Raw genomic sequence first — 19,965 nt, 5'->3', positions numbered from 1 at the left:
AGAAGAGGTTCTGTGTGTGTGTGAAGACTTTTTGTTTGGTTTTTAAAAGTTTGTTTATGGAAATAACTAGTCAATACATACTTGCTACTTTCAGCTCTATATTAAGCAGTACTGCCATGAAAAAAACATTCCACATACATACATATTTAGAGCAATACTCTTAATTTTTTAATCTTCGTTCACATGCAACAGAATCAAATTATTTAATATCTGAAATCATCAGTAGGCTCAGAAATTAATATTGTTTAGCTATTGTGCTGGAGCAATATAAAATTCTTACAATGTCCCAGGTTTGTGTACTTAATTTTTTAATGCTTGTTCTTAATTTAAAAAGAGAACAGTTTGCTGTACTGCTGTTGTTTTTATATTTTAATGTTTTGATTAAAATTATCTTTAATAAAAAGCTGGATTAATTTTTATCTAAGAAGATAATCATCAGTGAGTATTCCACAGCTCCATGTTCATTCCATTTTTTTTCTTTACAGTGCAAAACATTTTAAAATTCTGTTTGCTTTTTAAAGTTTTACAATTTCTGGCTATCTTATTGTCTCTCGAAATTACTCAGAAAAGTGCATAGCATTTGCTCTCTAAAACAGGTTTGTTTTAAATGTTCAATGCATTTTCTATGCAATAGCAATTGAGAGTTGTTGAGATATTGCATTTGATGAATCCGAGGTAAAGAGAAAAAGCTTAGTGTTGTGGCACAGAAACCCCGTCAACATACTAGATGCAATGACCATGTAAAACAACCTTCTGTGAAGAGCCTATGAAGCGCTTTAAGTTTGTGTTTGGGATATTTTTGTAATCTTTTGAGCTATATAAGTTATATAAAATATTCGACATCACCAAACTGTTCCCCTTGGCTGCTGTATTGATATAGCTATTTATCTGTACAGAAACAATTCTGAAAACACAGTATATTCTAATGCAGTAGTTTGTTTTAATGCAAAACTTTGGTGATGCCCACTCTTGCTTCACAGTACAAAATCATTCACTAAACCTGGTTAGTGACATCACATTGCTTTTCACACTCCTGTCATCCTATGCTTTCAGTTTGCTTTGATGTTTGTTAAGTATCAGAGGATTGAATCAATGATTTCGCTCTCATTTTAGTATTCAAAGAGAAAATGTGAAGATGAATATGACTATACTAGGATTTAAAAACACTTATAGCTTTATCTTAATTTTATCTGGGTTGATTTTTTTCCCTGTGATTTAAAGGAACATTGTCAACTCAATTTTAGAAAAAATTACCTAATTAAAAAAAAAAAATTGAGATCCCTTTGCATAGCATATCTTGAAGTGCCTTTTTCTTTAATTTTTCCTTTAAAAATAAGTATTAAGGGATTTTTGTCTCCTTTATTGCTAAGGGTCTCTTCAGCAAGTGAGAAACAAAGTACACGGGGAAAACATTGAACCTGTCTAATTATGTGGTGCTGTCAAACGCACAGAAAAATGAACTGCTAATAAACTTACTTGAGTTTCAGAAATCTCTGGTGTTACATGTAAAATAAGTGCAAAGGTTTGGAGATGGAAATGATATTCTAGTTGATAGTGTCTCTGCAGGCTTTTATTTTAATTCCTTTTCTGACTCTGTTACCACTGAAGAAGTGTATGAGTTAAGTGCTCTTATAAAGGAATAGAATGTAACCATTGATTCAGTTTTCTGCATTTGTACGATGACGCATGATCAGTTGTTATATAAATTTGCTGCTATTAATATTCCTTGCCATTACAGCAATTCTGACTATTGAACTGTTCTTGGCATTGCAGTGGACTAAAGAGGATGGACATAGAACTGCCACCTCTGCTGTCCCTAACCTGTTTGTTCCATTGAACACTAACCCAAAGGAGGTCCAAGAAATGAGGAACAAGGTTTGTAACTGCTGTTAAATAATTTAATTTGCCATCACTTTTGTTTAAATTGCATACTTGTACACAGCTAATAATTTTTGTTGTAATAAGGTCTTGCAGAAATCAAAAGCATGGCTTCTGCATTGTCCTCACCATGATAATTAGAGGCAGAAACAGTCACTATATATTCTTGAACTAAGCTCAGTAGTCTTTTGACACCTGCTCCCTTTGAGCCAAGGAGGGCTTTAAACTACGTTCAAAGGGGGCATGTGATAAAAGCCCACCGGTAAGTGTATAAAAAAAGTGACCATACCCAAGGGTTAGATGTGTGGGGGTGGGGAGGACATGGAAAATTACAAGAGAGAAATTAGTGGGGGAATCTGCCCAACATCTTAGATATCTGTACAGATGCTCCCCAACTTACACAAACGTTCCGTTCCGGAACACCTGGTGTAACTTGAATTTTGCGTAAGTCGGAAATGTATACTCGACCATTATTCGCCAAAAAAACCTCCAACCCCTATTGCTAGCTTATGAACTTTTTCTGTTAAGTGCAGATATGCGTGAGTCAGGTTTGCGTAACCTGGGGGTCATCTGTACTCAAATGTAAAAAGTATGGGGAATAAACAGGAAGTATTAGTACATAAGCTAAATTATGACTTAACTGGCATCACAGGAACTTGGTATGATGAGTTTAATGACTGGAATATTGGTATAAAGGGGTATAGCTTGATCAGGAAGGACAGGTAGAGTAAAAAGGGAGGAGGCGTTGGAAAAGTAATATGGCAAAAGATAAAATTTCCAGTAAGTTCTTAGAATGCAGTGGGGAACAACTTTTTGTTCCAGAACGGAATTAACCAGGGAGATAAACATTGTAGACTTGATTCCGATCAACAGGAAGGAATTGGTTGCGAATCTGAAGGTGAAAGGCAGTTTGGGTGAAAGTGATTATTAAATGATAGCTTTCATAGTTCTAGTGAAAGGAAGGAGTGAGAACAGCAGAATAAGGATAGGAGACTTAAAAAAAAAAAAAAAAAAAAAAAAAAAGAAAAGAAGCAGACTTTAACAAATTCAGATAAATGGTAGGTAAGATCCCATGAGAAGAAAATCTAATAGAAAAAGGAGTTCAGGAGAGCTGGCACTTCCTCGAGACAACATTAAACACGCAACTGCAAACTGTTCCAATGTGAAGGAAAGATAAGAAGGGTAATAAGAATCCAATGCGACTCCACCAGGAACTCTTTAATGACCTAAAAATCCAAAAAGGAATTCTACACAAAGTGGAAACATCGACAAATTGATGAGGAGTACAAAAGTATAGCACTAGCATGTAGGAACAAGATCAGAAAGGCTAAGGCACAAAATGAGGTACAACTAGAAAGGGACATAAAAGGCAATTAAGAAGAGGTTCTTTAAGTACACTAGGAGCAAGAGAAAGATGAAACAAAGTATCTCTTCTACTCAGCAGGGAAGTAGAGCTAATAACTTATGACATCAAGAAAAATTAGGTGTTTAATGCCTGTTTGCTTCAATCTTTGCTAAGAAAATTAATAGTGACTAGATGCTCAGTATAGTTAATATTAAGAACGAGGGGGGGGAGGAAAGCAAGCCAAAATAGGGAAAGGTTTAAGAATATTTAAATAAGTTAGATGTGTTCAAGTTGATAGGACCTGATGAAATCCATCCCAGGTTACATATGGAACTGGCTGAAGCAATCTTGGAAACATTAGCAGTTATCTTTTGAGAACTCCTGGAGGATGGGTGGGTTCCCAGAGGACTGGAGAAGGGTAAACATAGTACCTATATTTAAGAAGGGAGAAAAAGAGGCCATGGGGAATTATAAACTAATCAGCCTAACTTCAATATCTGGAAAGGTACTGGTACAAATTATTAAATAATCAGTGTGTAAGCACCTGGAGTTAGAATAGGGTTATAAGGAATAGCCAGCATTGCTCGGTGGTGGTGAAGGGGGGCCTAGGGCAGGCTCCCTGCCTGGCTCCAGGGAAGTGGCAACCCCAGCTCTTAGCTCCGCATGCGGCCTCCGCTACGTCTCACCCCAAGCCCTGGTTCTGCAGCTCCCATTGGCTGGGAACTGCGGCCAGTGGAAGTCACGGGGGCAGTGCCTGAGACAGCAGCAGCAGCACATGGAGTTAGGAGTTGAGGGAGGGGAGTTTCTGTCACCCTTGCAGGGAACCCTCTCCCCAGGTAAGCACCGCCCTGCACCCCCAGCCCTGAGCCCTGGGGGGCAGGAGGGCCCGAGACTGCTGCAGCAGCGGCTGGTATATCTGGTGTAAGGGCTACCTGAGCTGCTCTGGCAGTCTCCAGGTCAGGCGCGCCAGCCTCTGTGGAAGTCACAGAATCAGTGACCTCCATGACAAACTTATTACTGCTTGGCCAGTTTCTGTGTCTGCTATTAAGTTATAAAATTCCAGGTAGACTCTCTTTCTGGAGGTAGGATCCAGAATTGAGTCACATACATGATGTGGCTGTTTATTGTTAATTGTGATAGAGCCTAGTGGCCGACCAAGAACATAAGCTAAGCTAAGTCCCTGCCCCGAAGAGTTCACAATTTAAATAGACAAGACAGAAAAAGAGTAGGGGAAAATGATCAATCATGGTAGTGCTGTGATTTTTTTGTTTTTGTTTTGGGGGCTTTTTAGGGATGGGATTAGCTAAATATGTATTCTAAAATGGCTTCTGCTCATCTTAAAATTCTTTGCAAAATATTTCCAAACGTTTAATTTTAAATTGACAAAGCACAGAAATATAGATCCACCAGTCTTTGGATGTTGCTTTATAATTGGGCTGTGATTAGGCAAGGTGTGGTTCCCCCCTTGCTCCCAGATCTGTTGAGCCAGATATTAACCATTTTAAAGTGGTCTAGTGGTTTGAATTCCAGTCTGTGTGAAATTAACTTTAAATGTTACTACTGGTCTTCTATGAGGAAGGGGTTTGGATCATCCTATTTAGCTTCCATTCTTGCAAAAGTATAAACATATGTTGGCAATCTGTAGTGTGTTTGTGTTTGGGGTTACTTGCTGTGTGCTGAGCTTGTGTTTGTCAGTCTGTTTGTTTGTTTGGTGGTTTGAAGGACCGTGTGCTGTGGCTGGCAGTTGGAGGCCCTGACGTTCAAAGGAAAGTTTGAAAGCTCGAAGCCTCTGGTAATTGGCTGAGCCTTAATCAGTAGACGGGGCATTATAAAGCCCTGGCCTGAGTTAAAGCCACGCACAAGCGACCAGGGAGCTTGTGAACAGGGGCTGCTAACAGGGAGTTTTGCAAGGGAGTTTGGAAGGGGAGTGGGAAGGGAGGGTGGGGTCCCTTGTCGGTCCTACCTGTTCCCCTGTAGTCCCCTTAAAACCTATAATCCAAACCATATTCCAAAACCCCTTTCTTTAGACCCACCCTTTCATTAACTAGGAGACAATGCAGGCAGAAGCCCAGCAGCAGAGTGGGGGCTATCCAGTTTATTGCACTGAGTGTAGCATGTATGATTACCTGCCCTGTGGGCGTGTGGCGTATGTGTGCAGTCGGTGCGAGGAGCTTCTGGCCCTCAGAGACACGTACGGACTTTGGAGGCCAGGGTGGCGGAACTGGAGGAACTAAGGGAGGCAGAGAGGTATGTTGATGAGGCTTTCCGGGACACTGTAGAGTTGTCCCACCTCCGCTCAGACAGCCTCTGTGCTGTTGAGGAGGAAGAAGGGCCCAGGGAAGCAGAGCAGTCAGTGGGAGCAGAGGGAAACCTTCTCATAGTTGGGACCCTCCTTCCAGATGGTGCTAGGGTTGCCTCTTGCACTGAGGTTACCTCTCCGGGGGAGGGAACTCCAGTTGCTAGGAAAGGCAGGTGTTAGTAATGAGAGATTCGATCATTAGAACCATAGATAGCTGGGTTTGTGATGACCGGGAGAACCGTATGGTGACTTGCCTGCTTGGTGCGAAGGTGGCGGATCTCTCGAGGCATCTAGACAGACTTATGTGTAGTGCTGGGGAGGAGCCGGTGGTCGTGGTACATGTAGGTACCAATGACATAGGGAAGGGTAGGAGAGATGTCCTGGAAGCCAAATTTAGGCTGCTAGGGAAGAGACTGAAATCCAGGACCTCTATGGTGGCATTCTCAGAAATGCTCCCAGTTCCACGCATGCAGGGGCCAGGTAGGCAGGCAGAGCTTCAGAGTCTCAATGCGTGGATGAGACGATGGTGTAGAGAGGAGGGTTTTACGTTCATTAGGAACTGGGGAAACTTTTGGGATGGGGGGAGCCTATACAGGAGAGATGGGCTCCACCTAAACCAAAGTGGAACCAGACTGCTGGCACTAAACATTAAAAAGGTTGTAGAGCAGTTTTTTAAACTAGGAGATGGGGGAAAGCCGACTGCTGCAGAGGAGCATGTGGATCGGACACAGACTTCTCTTAGGGGAGAGTCTGATGATAGAGAATCTCCAGGTTATAGTCAGGAACAGAGGACGGAAGAGGATAATGTAAGGGCCAGATCAGATGATAAACAGTCACATAAAAAAGAATCTGGCACATCAGAAAAGGGCAGACAAATAAACAGGGACAGTTTTTAAAGTGCTTGTACACAAATGCTAGAAGTCTAAATAATAAGATGGGTGAACTAGAGTGCCTGTGATAAAGGAGGATATTGATATAATAGGCATCACAGAAACCTGGTGGACTGAGAGCAATCAATGGGACACAATCATTCCGGGGTACAAAATATATCGGAAGGACAGAACAGGTCGTGCAGGGGGAGGAGTGGCACTATATGTGAAAGAAAATGTAGATTCAAATGAAGTAAAAATCTTAAGCGAATCCACATGTTCCATAGAATCTCTATGGATAGAAATTTCATGCTCTAATAAAAATATAACATTAGGGATCTATTATCGACCACCTGACCAGGACAGTAATAGTGATGATGAAATGCTAAGGGAAATTAGAGAGGCTATCAAAATTAAGAACCCAATAATAGTGGGGGATTTCAATTATCCCCATTGACTGGGAACATTTCACTTCAGGACGAAATGCAGAGATAAAATTTCTCGATACTTTAAATGACTGCTTCATGGAGCAGCTGGTACGGGAACCCACAAGGGGAGAGGCAACTCTAGATTTAATCCTGAGTGGAGCGCAGGAGCTGGTCCAAGAGGTAACTATATAGCAGGACCGCTTGGAAATAGTGACCATAATATAATAGCATTCAACATCCCTGTGGTGGGAAGAACACCTCAACAGCCCAACACTGTGGCATTTAATTTCAAAAGGGGAACTATACAAAAATGAGGGGGTTAGTTAAACAGAAAGTTAAAAGGTACAGTGACTAAAGTGAAATCCCTGCAAGTTGCATGGGCCCTTTTTAAAGACACCATAATAGAGGCCCAACTTCAATGTATACCCCAAATTAAGAAACACAGTAAAAGAACTAAAAAAGAGCCACCGTGGCTTAACAACCATGTAAAAGAAGCAGTGAGAGATAAAAAGACTTCCTTTAAAAAGTGGAAGTCAAATCCTAGTGAGGCAAATAGAAAGGAGCACAAACACTGCCAAATTAAGTGCAAGAGTGTAATAAGAAAAGCCAAAGAGGAGTTTGAAGAACGGCTAGCCAAAAACTCCAAAGGTAATAAAAAATGTTTTTTTAAGTACATCAGAAGCAGGAAGCCTGCTAAACAACCAGTGGGGCCCCTGATGATCGAGATACAAAAAGGAGCGCTTAAAGACGATAAAGTCATTGCGGAGAAACTAAATGGATTCTTTGCTTCAGTCTTCACGGCTGAGGATGTTAGGGAGATTCCAAACCTGAGCCGGCTTTTGTAGGTGACAAATCTGAGGAACTGTCACAGATTGAAGTGTCACTAGAGGAGGTTTTGGAATTAATTGATAAACTCAACATTAACAAGTCACCGGGACCAGATGGCATTCACCCAAGAGTTCTGAAAGAACTCAAATGTGAAGTTGCGGAACTATTAACTAAGGTTTGTAACCTGTCCTTTAAATCGGCTTCGGTACCCAATGACTGGAAGTTAGCTAATGTAACGCCAATATTTAAAAAGGGCTCTAGAGGTGATCCCAGGCAATTACAGACCGTAAGTCTAACGTCAGTACCGGGCAAATTAGTCGAAACAATAGTTAAGAATAAAATTGTCAGACACATAGAAAAACATAAACTGTTGAGCAATAGTCAACATGGTTTCTGTAAAGGGAAATCATGTCTTACTACTAATCTATTAGAGTTCTTTGAAGGGGTCAACAAACATGTGGACAAGGGGGATCCAGTGGACATAGTGTACTTAGATTTCCAGAAAGCCTTTGACAAGGTCCCTCACCAAAGGCTCTTACGTAAATTAAGCTGTCATGGGATAAAAGGGAAGGTCCTTTCATGGACTGAGAACTGGTTAAAAGACAGGGAACAAAGGGTAGGAATTAATGGTAAATTCTCAGAATGGAGAGGGGTAACTAGTGGTGTTCCCCAAGGGTCAGTCCTAGGACCAATCCTATTCAATTTATTCATAAATGATCTGGAGAAAGGGGTAAACAGTGAGGTGGCAAAGTTTGCAGATGATACTAAACTACTCAAGATAGTTAAGACCAAAGCAGATTGTGAAGAACTTCAAAAAGATCTCACAAAACTAAGTGATTGGGCAACAAAATGGCAAATGAAATTTAATGTGGATAAATGTAAAGTAATGCACATTGGAAAAAATAACCCCAACTATACATACAATATGATGGGGGCTAATTTAGCTATTTAACCTCTACTATTATTTCATTTGTGACCCTAGTCTTGTATTATGGGAAAAGTAAATAACTTTTTCTTACCACTTCTCCACATCACTCAATGATTTTAATATCACTATCATATCCGCCCTTAGTCTCCTCCTCTTCCAAGCTGAGAGGACGAGCCTCTTATCTTTCCTCATATGGGAGCCCCTCCAACCCCTAATCATTTAGCTGCCTTTTTGCTCTGAAACCTTTTCTCTAGTAATAGAATATCTTTTTGAGGTGAGGTGAGACCACATCTGTACACAGGTATTCAAGATGTGGGCGTACGCATGGATGTAAGTAGGCAATAGTATATTCTGCAAGTCTTATGTCTCTATCCCCTTTTTATGATTCCTAATATCCTGTTTGCTTTTTACCACCTCTGTACACTCGTGGACATCTTCAGAGAATATCGCATGATGACGCCAGATCTTTTCCTGACTCGTTGTAGAAGGAGGCGACAAATACAAGGAAGTTCTTCTTCACACAGCGCACAGTCAACTTGTGGAACTCCTTACCTGAGGAGGTTATGAAGGCTGGGACTATAACAATGTTTAAAAGGGAACTGGATAAATTCATGGTGGCTAAGTCCATAAATGGCTATTAACCAGGAAGGGTGAAGAATGGTGTCCCTAGCCTCTGTTCATCGGAGGATGGAGATGGATGGCAGGAGAGAGATCACTTGATCATTGCCTGTTATGCTCACTCCCTCTGGGACACCTGGCATTGGCCACTGTCGGTAGACAGATACTGGGCTAGATGGACTTTTGGTCTGACCCAGTACGGCCGTTCTTATGTTCTTATGTTAGCAAAAATTAGTAATGGGCTAACTTGCCTCTATTTGCTGTTCCTGGTGTTGTTAGTTGATGCCACTATTGGAAAAGGGAGTTTGTGCGGGTAAAATCTTGTAAAAGGTTACTGGCATGAACACTGTTTAGTGCTAAAGGAGAGTCTGTTTAGGGTTAAGGATAGAGCTATCATCTTTGTTACCATTCCACATCCTCAGCAGCATTGTGGAATGGTAACTGTTTAATATGGAAAGTCCAGTGCAATTTAACCAATCCCAAAGGCATAAATCTTGAAACCGAAATCTATACATGTGAAAGGTTCAAGTAGGCAGATGTTGATACTCGTTATGTTGAGTTTCTCATGCTAATGGTACATTTTCTGTGTGAACATGCCTTCTTTTGAAAGCCCTTGGCTTGTTAAATGGTAGTTGAACTTATCACGTAGAGTCCTTCACATACTTAGGTTTCAAGTTTTTTTATAATCTGCTCTTCCTGTGGGAGCTGTGTAGGATTTATTGGGTTTGGTATTTGGCAGCAATCCAGTCATCAAAAAATTGTACTCTAAGAACAATATTAAACATTTTTGTATAGCAACGTAGATGGTAGATTTGTTGGTCTTGTCCAAAACAAATAATTTATGGAAACCCTGGTTTTGGGAGCAGTGTTTCAGACAGAGGTAAAGGTCAGAGGTAGACTAGATTGCATAGACAAAGCTTTATATGAGGAGCTCGAATACCCTGACTCTTCTGAAGTATCTGCTCTATAATGGTCCCAGTTCTACTAAATAATACAAAGAACTGTCAACATAAGGTTCAAGTAACTAGAAGTGCAGTGCCAAAACAAATTATATTCTAGGTTCCTGCTTTCCACTATAAAATATATTTGGAGAAACAGAATTGCTAATAAACTTGCAACTGACAATAGAAAGAATATGTGGAATAAGACTCATTCTTACCTTTTTGCAAAAACTGTCATGGAAACTGTCAACTTAAACATGGTCTAAATTTTTTTTTTTAATGTTTATAAAACCTAAAATCAATAAAAATGTCTCCACAATTAAAAAGAAACGAAGTGAAAACAATTGTTAAATGAACATTTCCACTGTGGTGCTGAAAACCTGAAAGTGAAACCAACCAAAACAGAAGTAAAACTGATTTCATGAGTTTTCATTGCCCCAGTCAAGATAAATGCAAGGAGTAAACCAAGAATATAAATAGAATTGTGGGAATAGGATTTTTAATTTTTTCAGTTTTAATAATCGTAGGTGTTGATAATAAGATGGATATTTTGTTTACAACATAACTTTTGTTTATAACATAACTTTAAGATGAATATCCATTTCTCATCCATGCAATCACAAGTGAATCCGTCTAAATTTATCCTCTTCTGCAGCTTTAGAAACAGCACTCCAAACTACTTTAGAAATGTTGCATGCTGGGTCAGCAATTATGGTTTCATTGGCCTCACAAGATATTCAAGTTCAGGAATGACTTTATTTCTATTCCCACATTGTGGAGTAAGGAAAGAGCTTGCAGACATAGAAGACATAAAAGAGAGCATTTGTACTTAGGTACACAAATGGATACTTCTTCATGCAATTAACTGATTTTTGCATTCAAAAATATCCATTTGTGCACATGCAAATGAGAGATTTTGCATTCTCGAACGAATGTACTCATTAACATCCACTTCAGAAGTATAGCCGCCACTGTCAAAGTTTGGATTGTAAATTGAGGTGGTAAAGAGTATTATTATTAAATAATCAGTTTGTACTTATCTGGAGGATAGTAGAATTATAGTAATAGCCACATGGATTTGTCAAGAACAAATCATGCCAAACCAATCTAATTTCCTTCTTTGACAGGGTTACTAGCCTAGTGGATGGGGGAAAGCTATAGATGTGATGTATCTTGATTTTAGTAACGCTTTTGACATAATCCACAACATTCTCATAAGCAAATTTGGGAAAAGTGGTCTAGATTAAATTACTATCAGTTAGGTACAAAATTGCTTGGAAGATCAAAGAGTAGTTATCAAAGGTTTTCTGTCAAACGGGTGGGGAAAAATCTGTAGTGGGATCCAGCAAGAGTCTGTTCTGGGTCTGGTACTAGTTAATATTTCCATTACCGTGACTTGAAAAGTGGAGTGGAGAGTGTGCTTACAAAATTTGTAGATAACACAAAACTGGGATTGGTCGCAAGCACTTTGGAAGACAGGATAAAAATTCAAAACTACCTTGACAAATTTTAGAACTGGTCTGAAATCAACAAAATGAAATTCAGTGATGACAAGTATAAAGTACTACATCATCTGGGAAGGAAAAATAAAATTCACAACTACAAATGGGAAATAACTGACTAGGTATAAGTACATCAGAAAAGGATCTGGGGATGATAGATCAGAAATTGACTGAGTCAATGTGATGCAGTTGCGAAAAAGGCTAATATCAATCTAGGGTATTAATATTAACAGGAATGTTGTATATAAGACACAGAAGGTGATTGTTCCATCTACTCAGCCTTGGTGAGGCCTCAGCCAGAGCAGTGTGCCCACTTCTGGGCACCACGCTTTAGGAAAGATGTGGATAAATTGGAGAGAGTGCTGAGGAGAGCAACAAAAATGATAAAAGGTTTAGAAAACCTGATATACGAGGAAGTGTTTAGTCTTGAGAGAAGAAGGTTGAGGAGGGACCTGAAAACACTCTTCCAATGTGCTACTGGCCATTATAAAGAAGATGGTGATCAGTTGTCCTCCATGTTCACTAATATAGGATTAGGTGTAATGGGTTTAATTTGCAGCAAGGGAGATTTAGGTTTTTTATAAATAGATAGATATATACACACACACCTCTACCTCGATATAACGCTTCCTCGGGGCCAAAAAATCTTACCGCATTATAGGTGAAACCGCGTTATATTGAACTTGCTTTGATCCACCGGAGTGCGCAGCCCAACCCCTCCGGAGCACTGCTTTACTGCGTTAAATTTGAATTAGTGTTATATCAGATCGTGTTATATCAAGGTAGAGGTGTATATAATGTGCGCATGCACACATACTTTCTAGCTACAAAGGTTAGTTAAGCCCTGGTATAGGCCTCCAAGTGAGGTTGTGCGTTCCCCGTCACTGGAGGGTTTCAAGAACAGGTTAGACAAACACCAGTCAGGGGATGATCAAGGTTTACTTGGTTCTGCCTCAGCTGGACAAGATGACCTCCCAAGGTCCTTCCTGCCCTACATTTCTATTATTCTACTTTAGTAGCACTTCCTGTCGGTTTTGGAATTACTCTCTGTGTGGCGTGGTTAAGGAATGTGTGGACACTAAAAGGTTGAACATGGTAAAAGACTGATCCAGAATGCTCTGATGCCCTTCTAAACTGTCTTTCTCTGCTACCTGATCAGTCTACTTTTACCATGTAAAAGGAAGGCAAATGCATGCTGTGATACCTAGATACCAAACTAATCTAGATCAATAGAATTCTGGGGGTACATCTTCAGCTAGTGTAAATTGTCTCAGCTCCATTGACATCCATAGAGCTATGATAATATATACCAACTCGGGATCTGTCCCTAAAACCTAGCTGAAATAAGGTATTTTTTGTTTTGTTTTGTTTTGTCTCTTGCCCCTCCCCCCACAGACTGAGTGGATAAAACGGATATGTCTACTGTTCACATGTATTTATCCTGCTTTTTTCTTCACAGATCCGAGAGCAAAACTTACAAGATATTAAAACCGCTGGTCCTCAGTCACAGGTTCTTTGTGGGGTAGTCATGGACAGGAGTCTTGTACAGGTGAGAACACAGAATGCCATAAAATATAATCTTAAAGTTAATGTCTGGTGTCCTCTACTGTCACCTAATATGTCACTATAACATTATTCTTTAATTGGCAGAGAGTAACTGTTTATAAGGTAAGTGTTAGAGATAACACATCATTGTCTTCGTGAGAGTGCTCAGGGTCAGAAATGTAAGAGGCTTTACTAGTGCAGCTGATGCATGTCTGTGAGAGATGCTCTTTGATTTATGGCTGAACGTAGTGCATGAAAATTTGAAAAGGCTATTTGTATGGGATAGAATCCTGCTCAAAACTAGTCAGGCTTTGTGACAGCTTGGATATTTTTCAAGTTAATGTACTTTTAAAATATAAGATATTGGAAATAGCAGAGTCAATTTTGTGTAATAGTGTGTATTGAATATATTCTGATAACCTGACAATAATTTATTTGGAGAGCAATTAAAAAAGAAAAAACTTGGTATTGTACATCAACAATAAAATCATTAAGCTAAAAATACTGTCTTTGGTGCACTAAGTAAATAGACTTTTTTTTAATTATTGTTCAAAATAAGAGTTTAAAGTGCTCTCTAAACAGTTACTCAGCGAAGTGCACACTCTAGTGACTTAAAAACTTACATCTCAGTAAATGTGAGTAATATAATTGGCAGTAGATAAGTATTTTCTGATGCACTGTATAAAGTTTGACTAGTCATGTCATGAACATAGCATTTTTCAGTCTGTGTGATATTTGTGTGCATGTCAGTTCATTATCATTGCTATTTTATATACCATTTACTGTTTCTCTGCATGTTTATAACTAGTGTCACATAATGCTCATGGTTGATGTGTTAAAGCCTGGGCTTGGTTTGCTCTGTTTACTCAATTTACTGTTGCAGGATGCTCCCCTCTCAGACTGTACGGAAACTATTGAAGGGCTCGATCTCACAGAGCAGGCCTTTAGTCCCGCTAAATCTCTCTCTGTTAGAAAGGTACTTACTGCCCTGTCATACTGCTCTAAATACTGTTGTTCACCCTTCACTTCTACCTCTCCCTACTCTGCCCTGTTACCTGTAATAGCTAAAGAGTTGGCTTTAATAGAAAGACTAGATTGGGGTGGCCAACCTGAGCCTGAGAGCGTGAGCCAAAATTTACCAGTATACGTTGCTAAAGAGCCACAGTAATATGTCAGCAGCCCCCCATCAGCTCCTCTCTGCCCCACTCCCAGTGCCTCCACCCGCTGGCAGCCCCTCTGATCAGCGCCTCGCCCTCCTTCCCCGCACCTTTCGATCAGCTGTTTCGTGGCGTGCAGGAGGCTTGGAGGGGGAGGAGCGAGGGCACGGCAGGCTTGGGAACGGGTAGAGTGGCGCAGGGCCTGGGGCAGAGCCAGGGTTGAGCAGTGAGCACCCCCCGGCACACTGGAAAATTGGTGCCTGTAGCTCCCGCCCCAGAGTCGGTGCCTATACAAGGAGCCGCATAACTTCTGAAGAGCTGCATGTGGTTCTTGAGCCACAGGTTGGCCACCCCCAGACTAAATGGATGTACAAATTATGTATGTGCCATTCTACAGGCAGTTAAATTACCCTTGTAAAGTACCTCTTAAAGTTGCTGAGTTTCTTTTTATATATTCAGACTGGTGAATAACATAAAAATGTGTGTGAAGTTACGGGGCTCATCACGAGTTCTGCATGTGGTGTTTGGTTTGTGCATGTCATTGGTGTTCAATAATCCTAATTTGAGATCCTCTTTGAGCTAGCCTGGTCTCAGCCCGATTGCATCAATGTAATTCCAAAGATAACCACAGGTCTAAGGTTTACCAAGCTGACTAAAAATCAGAAAGTGGGGGGTTTTTTGGGTTTTGGTTTTGGTTTTTTAAGGCTCCTATGCTGCAAGGATGCTGGATGCCTCCTTCTATATTCCTGTAATAGGAGCTGAAATTCAGGAGCTGTTCAGCACTCCACAGGGCTGAGTCCTAAATATACTAATTTTCAAATTGTTAATGAATAAACAATATCTGTGGCATTTTATGAAGTATAATTAAGGTGGAAGATAAATCTAAAATGTGTTTTGGGTTTGCTTGGGAGGCTAAGTAAAATTGGAGTAATTTCCACAATGGAAATTCTTCAGTCTGTCCTTTGGTGGGAGTTCAATATGGAACTTCAGCAGGTAGATGTGTATCACTCCCTTTCTTCTCTGTCCTCACCACCTCCATCAAATTCTCAAATCAACTGGAAGCTAAATAAATTGTGCCTCAAATCTCCTTTCTCCATCACCATGTTTATCCTGTCAAGAACTGAGAACAATTTGAAATATATAGTTGCAAGTGCTGTGATTTTTTTTTAACCTGTCATCTGTGATCAGCCAATCTGTATTGTAGATACATCATATACCATAATATTGTGAGCGGGGTAAACACTGATTTTCAAGCCAAATCTCATGTTCTTGTCAAAAGGTAGCTATATTCTAAAGAGAAGGGTAATGAATTATTCTTTTCAGAGTTAAGGCTAGAAAATATAACCCAAAAGCAAGCACTTCAAAAGCCGTGTCTGTCCTTCACTTTTCTATCTTCTCTGCTCAGTTATCATAATTTCAGCAGAGGGATTGGTGGTTTTAAATAATGTCATCACAATATACAGTAATAATTTTTACCAGTGAAATGCAAGATTTCATTTCAATTCTTATAAAGTGTTCGAATAATTTCAGTGCTCTTGTAATGAAAGTATTCACAAGTACTTTACAAGGATTTTAAAGGTAGCAGAGGCCAGAAGTATGAGCAAAAGTATGTAATATGTTTTTAACGGTATATAATGTCAGGGCAAACTATCCAAATGAAGTGTTTTTTCCCCTCTTATTGGTGTCATTAAAATCCTAGGTTACCAGTGAAATGATGTAAAATTAGCTATCTTGACACATAGAGTAGTAGTTACCTACCTATACATTATCTTTGTATAAAATGAGAATTGGGAATTTGGGACAGGAATATTTTGAAGAGTGAGGAATGATTGTATTGTAAAAAATGACATTGGGTAAGCAAGTGATGTAGGTAGATTGTGCTGAAAATCCAAACACAAATTTATATATTTTCCCTTCCATGTAAGATTTTTTTTTTCAGAGCAAAAAAAAAAAACCTATAGGAAATATAATGCACAATCAATCTAACTTTTAAAAATCAATTGCATTGTCAGGATTTTATAGAGCACTAGAAATTCTTCTGTTGTCAGTTTCTTAGAAATTTGCACTCAAAGTAAATAGTAAGAAATTGCTATCTGAATAGGATTTAAAAAAAATAAATATTCAGTTAACATTGGGATATACATGAATTAGTAACACATTCGTTTAAGAGAGAAAATTCCAGAGTTACATACAAAATATGTATATAATCATTTGAGTCCAGTCTTGCCTAGAGCTGCACTGATAAATGATCAATTTTGCCTCGTCAAATGCTTTCACGTTCCAAGAAATTCTGGTCATGTCACATCACAAGGTCCTTATGCATCACATAATTGTAATCACATTGTGATCCATATTAGCTAAATGTCTGCTGCAATACTAACCAAATAGGGAATTTGGGTGGGGTTTTTTCACTGACATTCTGTGATGTAATAAAATTAACAAGATACGGGCCATTTCCCTGTTCTTGAAATGGAGTAGCTATTCATGTCTCTTCCTAAAAACTGCTCCATAGTTTTGCTTTTGCTGAGTAAGGTCTGTGTTCCGCCCTGTAAGTGGCTCCATTTCAGTGGTGATCTCTGGCTGTTAAACACCTTGAGACCTGGTCCTTTCAGATAAAAAGCACTATATAAGTACAAGATGTTAATCTGAATTATTAACTGCCTAAACTTTTAAATGAGTTGGTTATCTGTTAGCAAGACAAAGTGGGTGAGGTAATATCTTTTATTGGACCAACTTCTGTTGGTGAGAGAGACAAGCTTTCAAGCTATCAGTTATCTATTGTATTTCATGCGCTTCATAAAGGGAGGAAAGATGCTCATATGCCAGTACTGTTCATGTTGACCCCTAAGATTAAGATGTGTTCTCAATTTGCATTTATGAAAGCAAAATACAGCAGAAAGTTTAGAAAGTGAGTTCTTTTTTACCAGAATTTCCATGTAGGAAATGTATAGCATTATCCAGAGTTGGACATTTCTCTTGTTCACCTTCTGTGTGGGAGAAACTTATCCCTCATACTTCTCAAGGGTGGAAAGAAATTGCATTAATGGCTGCCAGTCTTGCCCGCTGCTCTTCTGTTGTTAAAATAGTAAAGAAAGCAGTCCTAATGCACAAGTCAGTCACACATAGACAACCTTCAAATAGTCTGTTATAGTTTAAAATAATAATAAAATCAGATAATGGTCCAAATGAAGTCAAAGGAACATCAGCTTCTTCTATATCATCATATTGAGAGAGCTCTTCCTTAAGGTCCTCTCTCATTATAGATGAAGACACAATAAATTCCTGGATTCCGAGATGAATAATCTCAAAAATATTTTGTGCCATCTAATCTTTTTTAAACTATATTATAGAAAACAAAGGTAAGTTGTTTGTTTGTTTGTTTGTTTTTTAAATTGGGGATCACATACCTGGTTTAGTGAAAGAACCCTGACTTTCTTCTGAAACATCAAAAACTTAGTGATGAAATGGGGTGGACCCTTCCTCTTGAATGTGCCGTTTATTAGTGTGTGTCCAGAATGAAGCAATTAGTAGCATATCTTCAGTAATTTCAACTCATTTGCAGTTTCTAATACGGCTACTATTATCAGTTTGGAAAGTCTGCTTCCTACTCTGAATTCAAGATAGTTTCATACTTGCATGTTTTGGAGACCCCATGAAGATTTTTATAAATTCCTGCCTTTGCATTGCAACCATATCTTTGGTCCTGGTAATGCAAATAATAATCTAATTATTTACCAAAAACTTTAAATTTTTTGTTTCATAATACCCATAGTTAATTCAAATCACATGTGTCTGAATGGACACTCTTTGCACTATTCTTTTTTGGAGGAGGAAAGCAAAGTAACTCTTGATCGAGTCAGCAGTTCTGTCCTGCTTCCAGTGGCCGTTCTTTAATTGTGGTGCACTTCATGCTGGGATCATCCAGGTTTTTAAGGCAGCAGGAGGCTCTGGTGGAGATTTAGACCTTTGTGAAATTTCTGTTTTTAGTTTCTCTTCCAACACTAGTGAAGAGCTTTAGTGCTTGATGGGACAGAGCATCAGGCCTCTTACAGGGATCTTCAGTCCCTTCCTGTAGGCTCTTACCAAGAACACCTTTCCTGTCGGGTAAACAGGGAGTGAAATCACACACACACCTCCAAATGGCAAGAGCTCCCTCTGCAATGCAACCAGTCTATATCTGCCTCAAGGAACATGCATTTCTTGAAGTCCACGTGATATCATCAGATCATGGAAGCTTAAAGATGTAAAAGCTCATCAAGTCCTTCATGGATCCTGCTGTTCTCCTCCCCACCAGTCCATGTTGTTTGTTTTTAGTGATGTCTCTAATGTTGATGTCTGTCATGAGGCTTCCTCTCCTTCTGCTGGGAGACTGTTCTACGGACTAATCCGTTGGAATATTTCTTGATAAGCCTAATAAAATTTCCTTTCCTTAACTTTACCACGTCTCTGCTAGATATTTATCCCCTTCTGCTACGGTACGCAATTCCTCTTTTCTTTGATTTTCCATCCTTCAGATGATTCATGTCCCAGTCCCCTAAATTATTTATCCAGCCCTTTTACTTGTGTCTTTCCTTACACAGGAAGTCATTCCTTTCAACCCCCTAATTACTTACATTGTTCCTCTCTGAATTGCCTCCAGTTTTACATCTCTCTGGTATTGTCCAGATTGGTTGCAGTATTCCAGGTGTGATTTCAGCAGAGCATGACTATCACCTTTCTGCTCTGTGACATAATGCCTTTGCTTATGCAGCCCAAAACCTCATATCGTATTTCTTTTGTTTTCCGCTATAGCCTGTGGTCTCTTTCAGCATTACTTCTGTCCAGGGGATAGATCTTCAGCTGCTGTCCATTGTTGTAGCTCCATTGAAGTCAAGGTGTTTCCCTTCAGACTGAATATCTGTGTATCAGATTATTTTCCCACAGAAATATTAACTTGCATATTTTTAGGATGACAAATCTCTCTCCATTTCCTGCCCAAATTTCCAAGTCCCTTTGTGTTATTTCCCTGGCCTCACTGTTTTACTTGCTAGATGAGTGTCATGAACTTGATGTGCTTGTCTTACCCTCTTTTCTCGGTTATGAATAAAGATGTCCTCCAAAATAAGACATAACAAAATACCGATTCATTAGTCACCACATTCTTCCAAACTGAATGCCTTGCTGTTTTTTGCTACCATTTGCTTACAGTATTTTAGTCAACTTTCAATTCATGTGACAGTGCTCATATCAAATTAGTGTGAATTACAAGTAAGGGTAAGAGACACGTAATCAAACTCTTCAGTGAAATCAACATGCATTACATCTATTGCATTCCCTGTGTCTGCTAATTTTGTAATCCTATAAAAAACCACATGCTTTGCCAGGCATGATTTCCTACTTTGTAAGCCCATGCAACTTATTGCTAATGGTTCAGTTATTCACTACATGTTTAGTTTGTAATCTTTTTATTAGATGAATCCAAAGTAGTTTTGGGCATTGATTGTTTTCCCCCCTGCCCATCTTTTTTTAGTGAAGTTATAAGACTTGGGAGCTCCAAATCTCTGTTTTTAAAAAACAACAACAACAACAAAAACAACAAAAAAAGTCATGGCTCGTATGAAATGCTATTAAATTGCCTTTTTTTATGG

General features: G+C 39.3%; 1 protein-coding gene across 23 annotated transcripts in view; it reads left to right on the top strand.

Annotated features, from left to right (window-relative positions):
* ADD1 (adducin 1) overlaps nt 1-19,965 on the top strand; it is a 127,914-nt gene that overhangs the window by 88,595 nt on the left and 19,354 nt on the right. For 13 of the 23 annotated variants that reach the window (XM_032781041.2, XM_032781033.2, XM_032781040.2 and 10 more), the window contains 3 exons: nt 1,774-1,875; nt 13,096-13,185; nt 14,065-14,157. In XM_032781041.2, coding sequence (XP_032636932.1) covers nt 1,774-1,875; nt 13,096-13,185; nt 14,065-14,157 — 285 coding nt within the window. The remainder of the gene's footprint in view (nt 1-1,773; nt 1,876-13,095; nt 13,186-14,064; nt 14,158-19,965) is intronic. The other 10 variants (XM_075066628.1, XM_032781043.2, XM_032781034.2 and 7 more) reach the window with 1 other exon arrangement.

This window comes from Chelonoidis abingdonii, chromosome 5 (genome assembly GCF_003597395.2).
Source record: "Chelonoidis abingdonii isolate Lonesome George chromosome 5, CheloAbing_2.0, whole genome shotgun sequence".
NCBI classification, from domain to species: Eukaryota; Metazoa; Chordata; order Testudines; family Testudinidae; genus Chelonoidis; species Chelonoidis abingdonii.
This window is presented reverse-complemented; position numbering and strand designations above follow the sequence as displayed.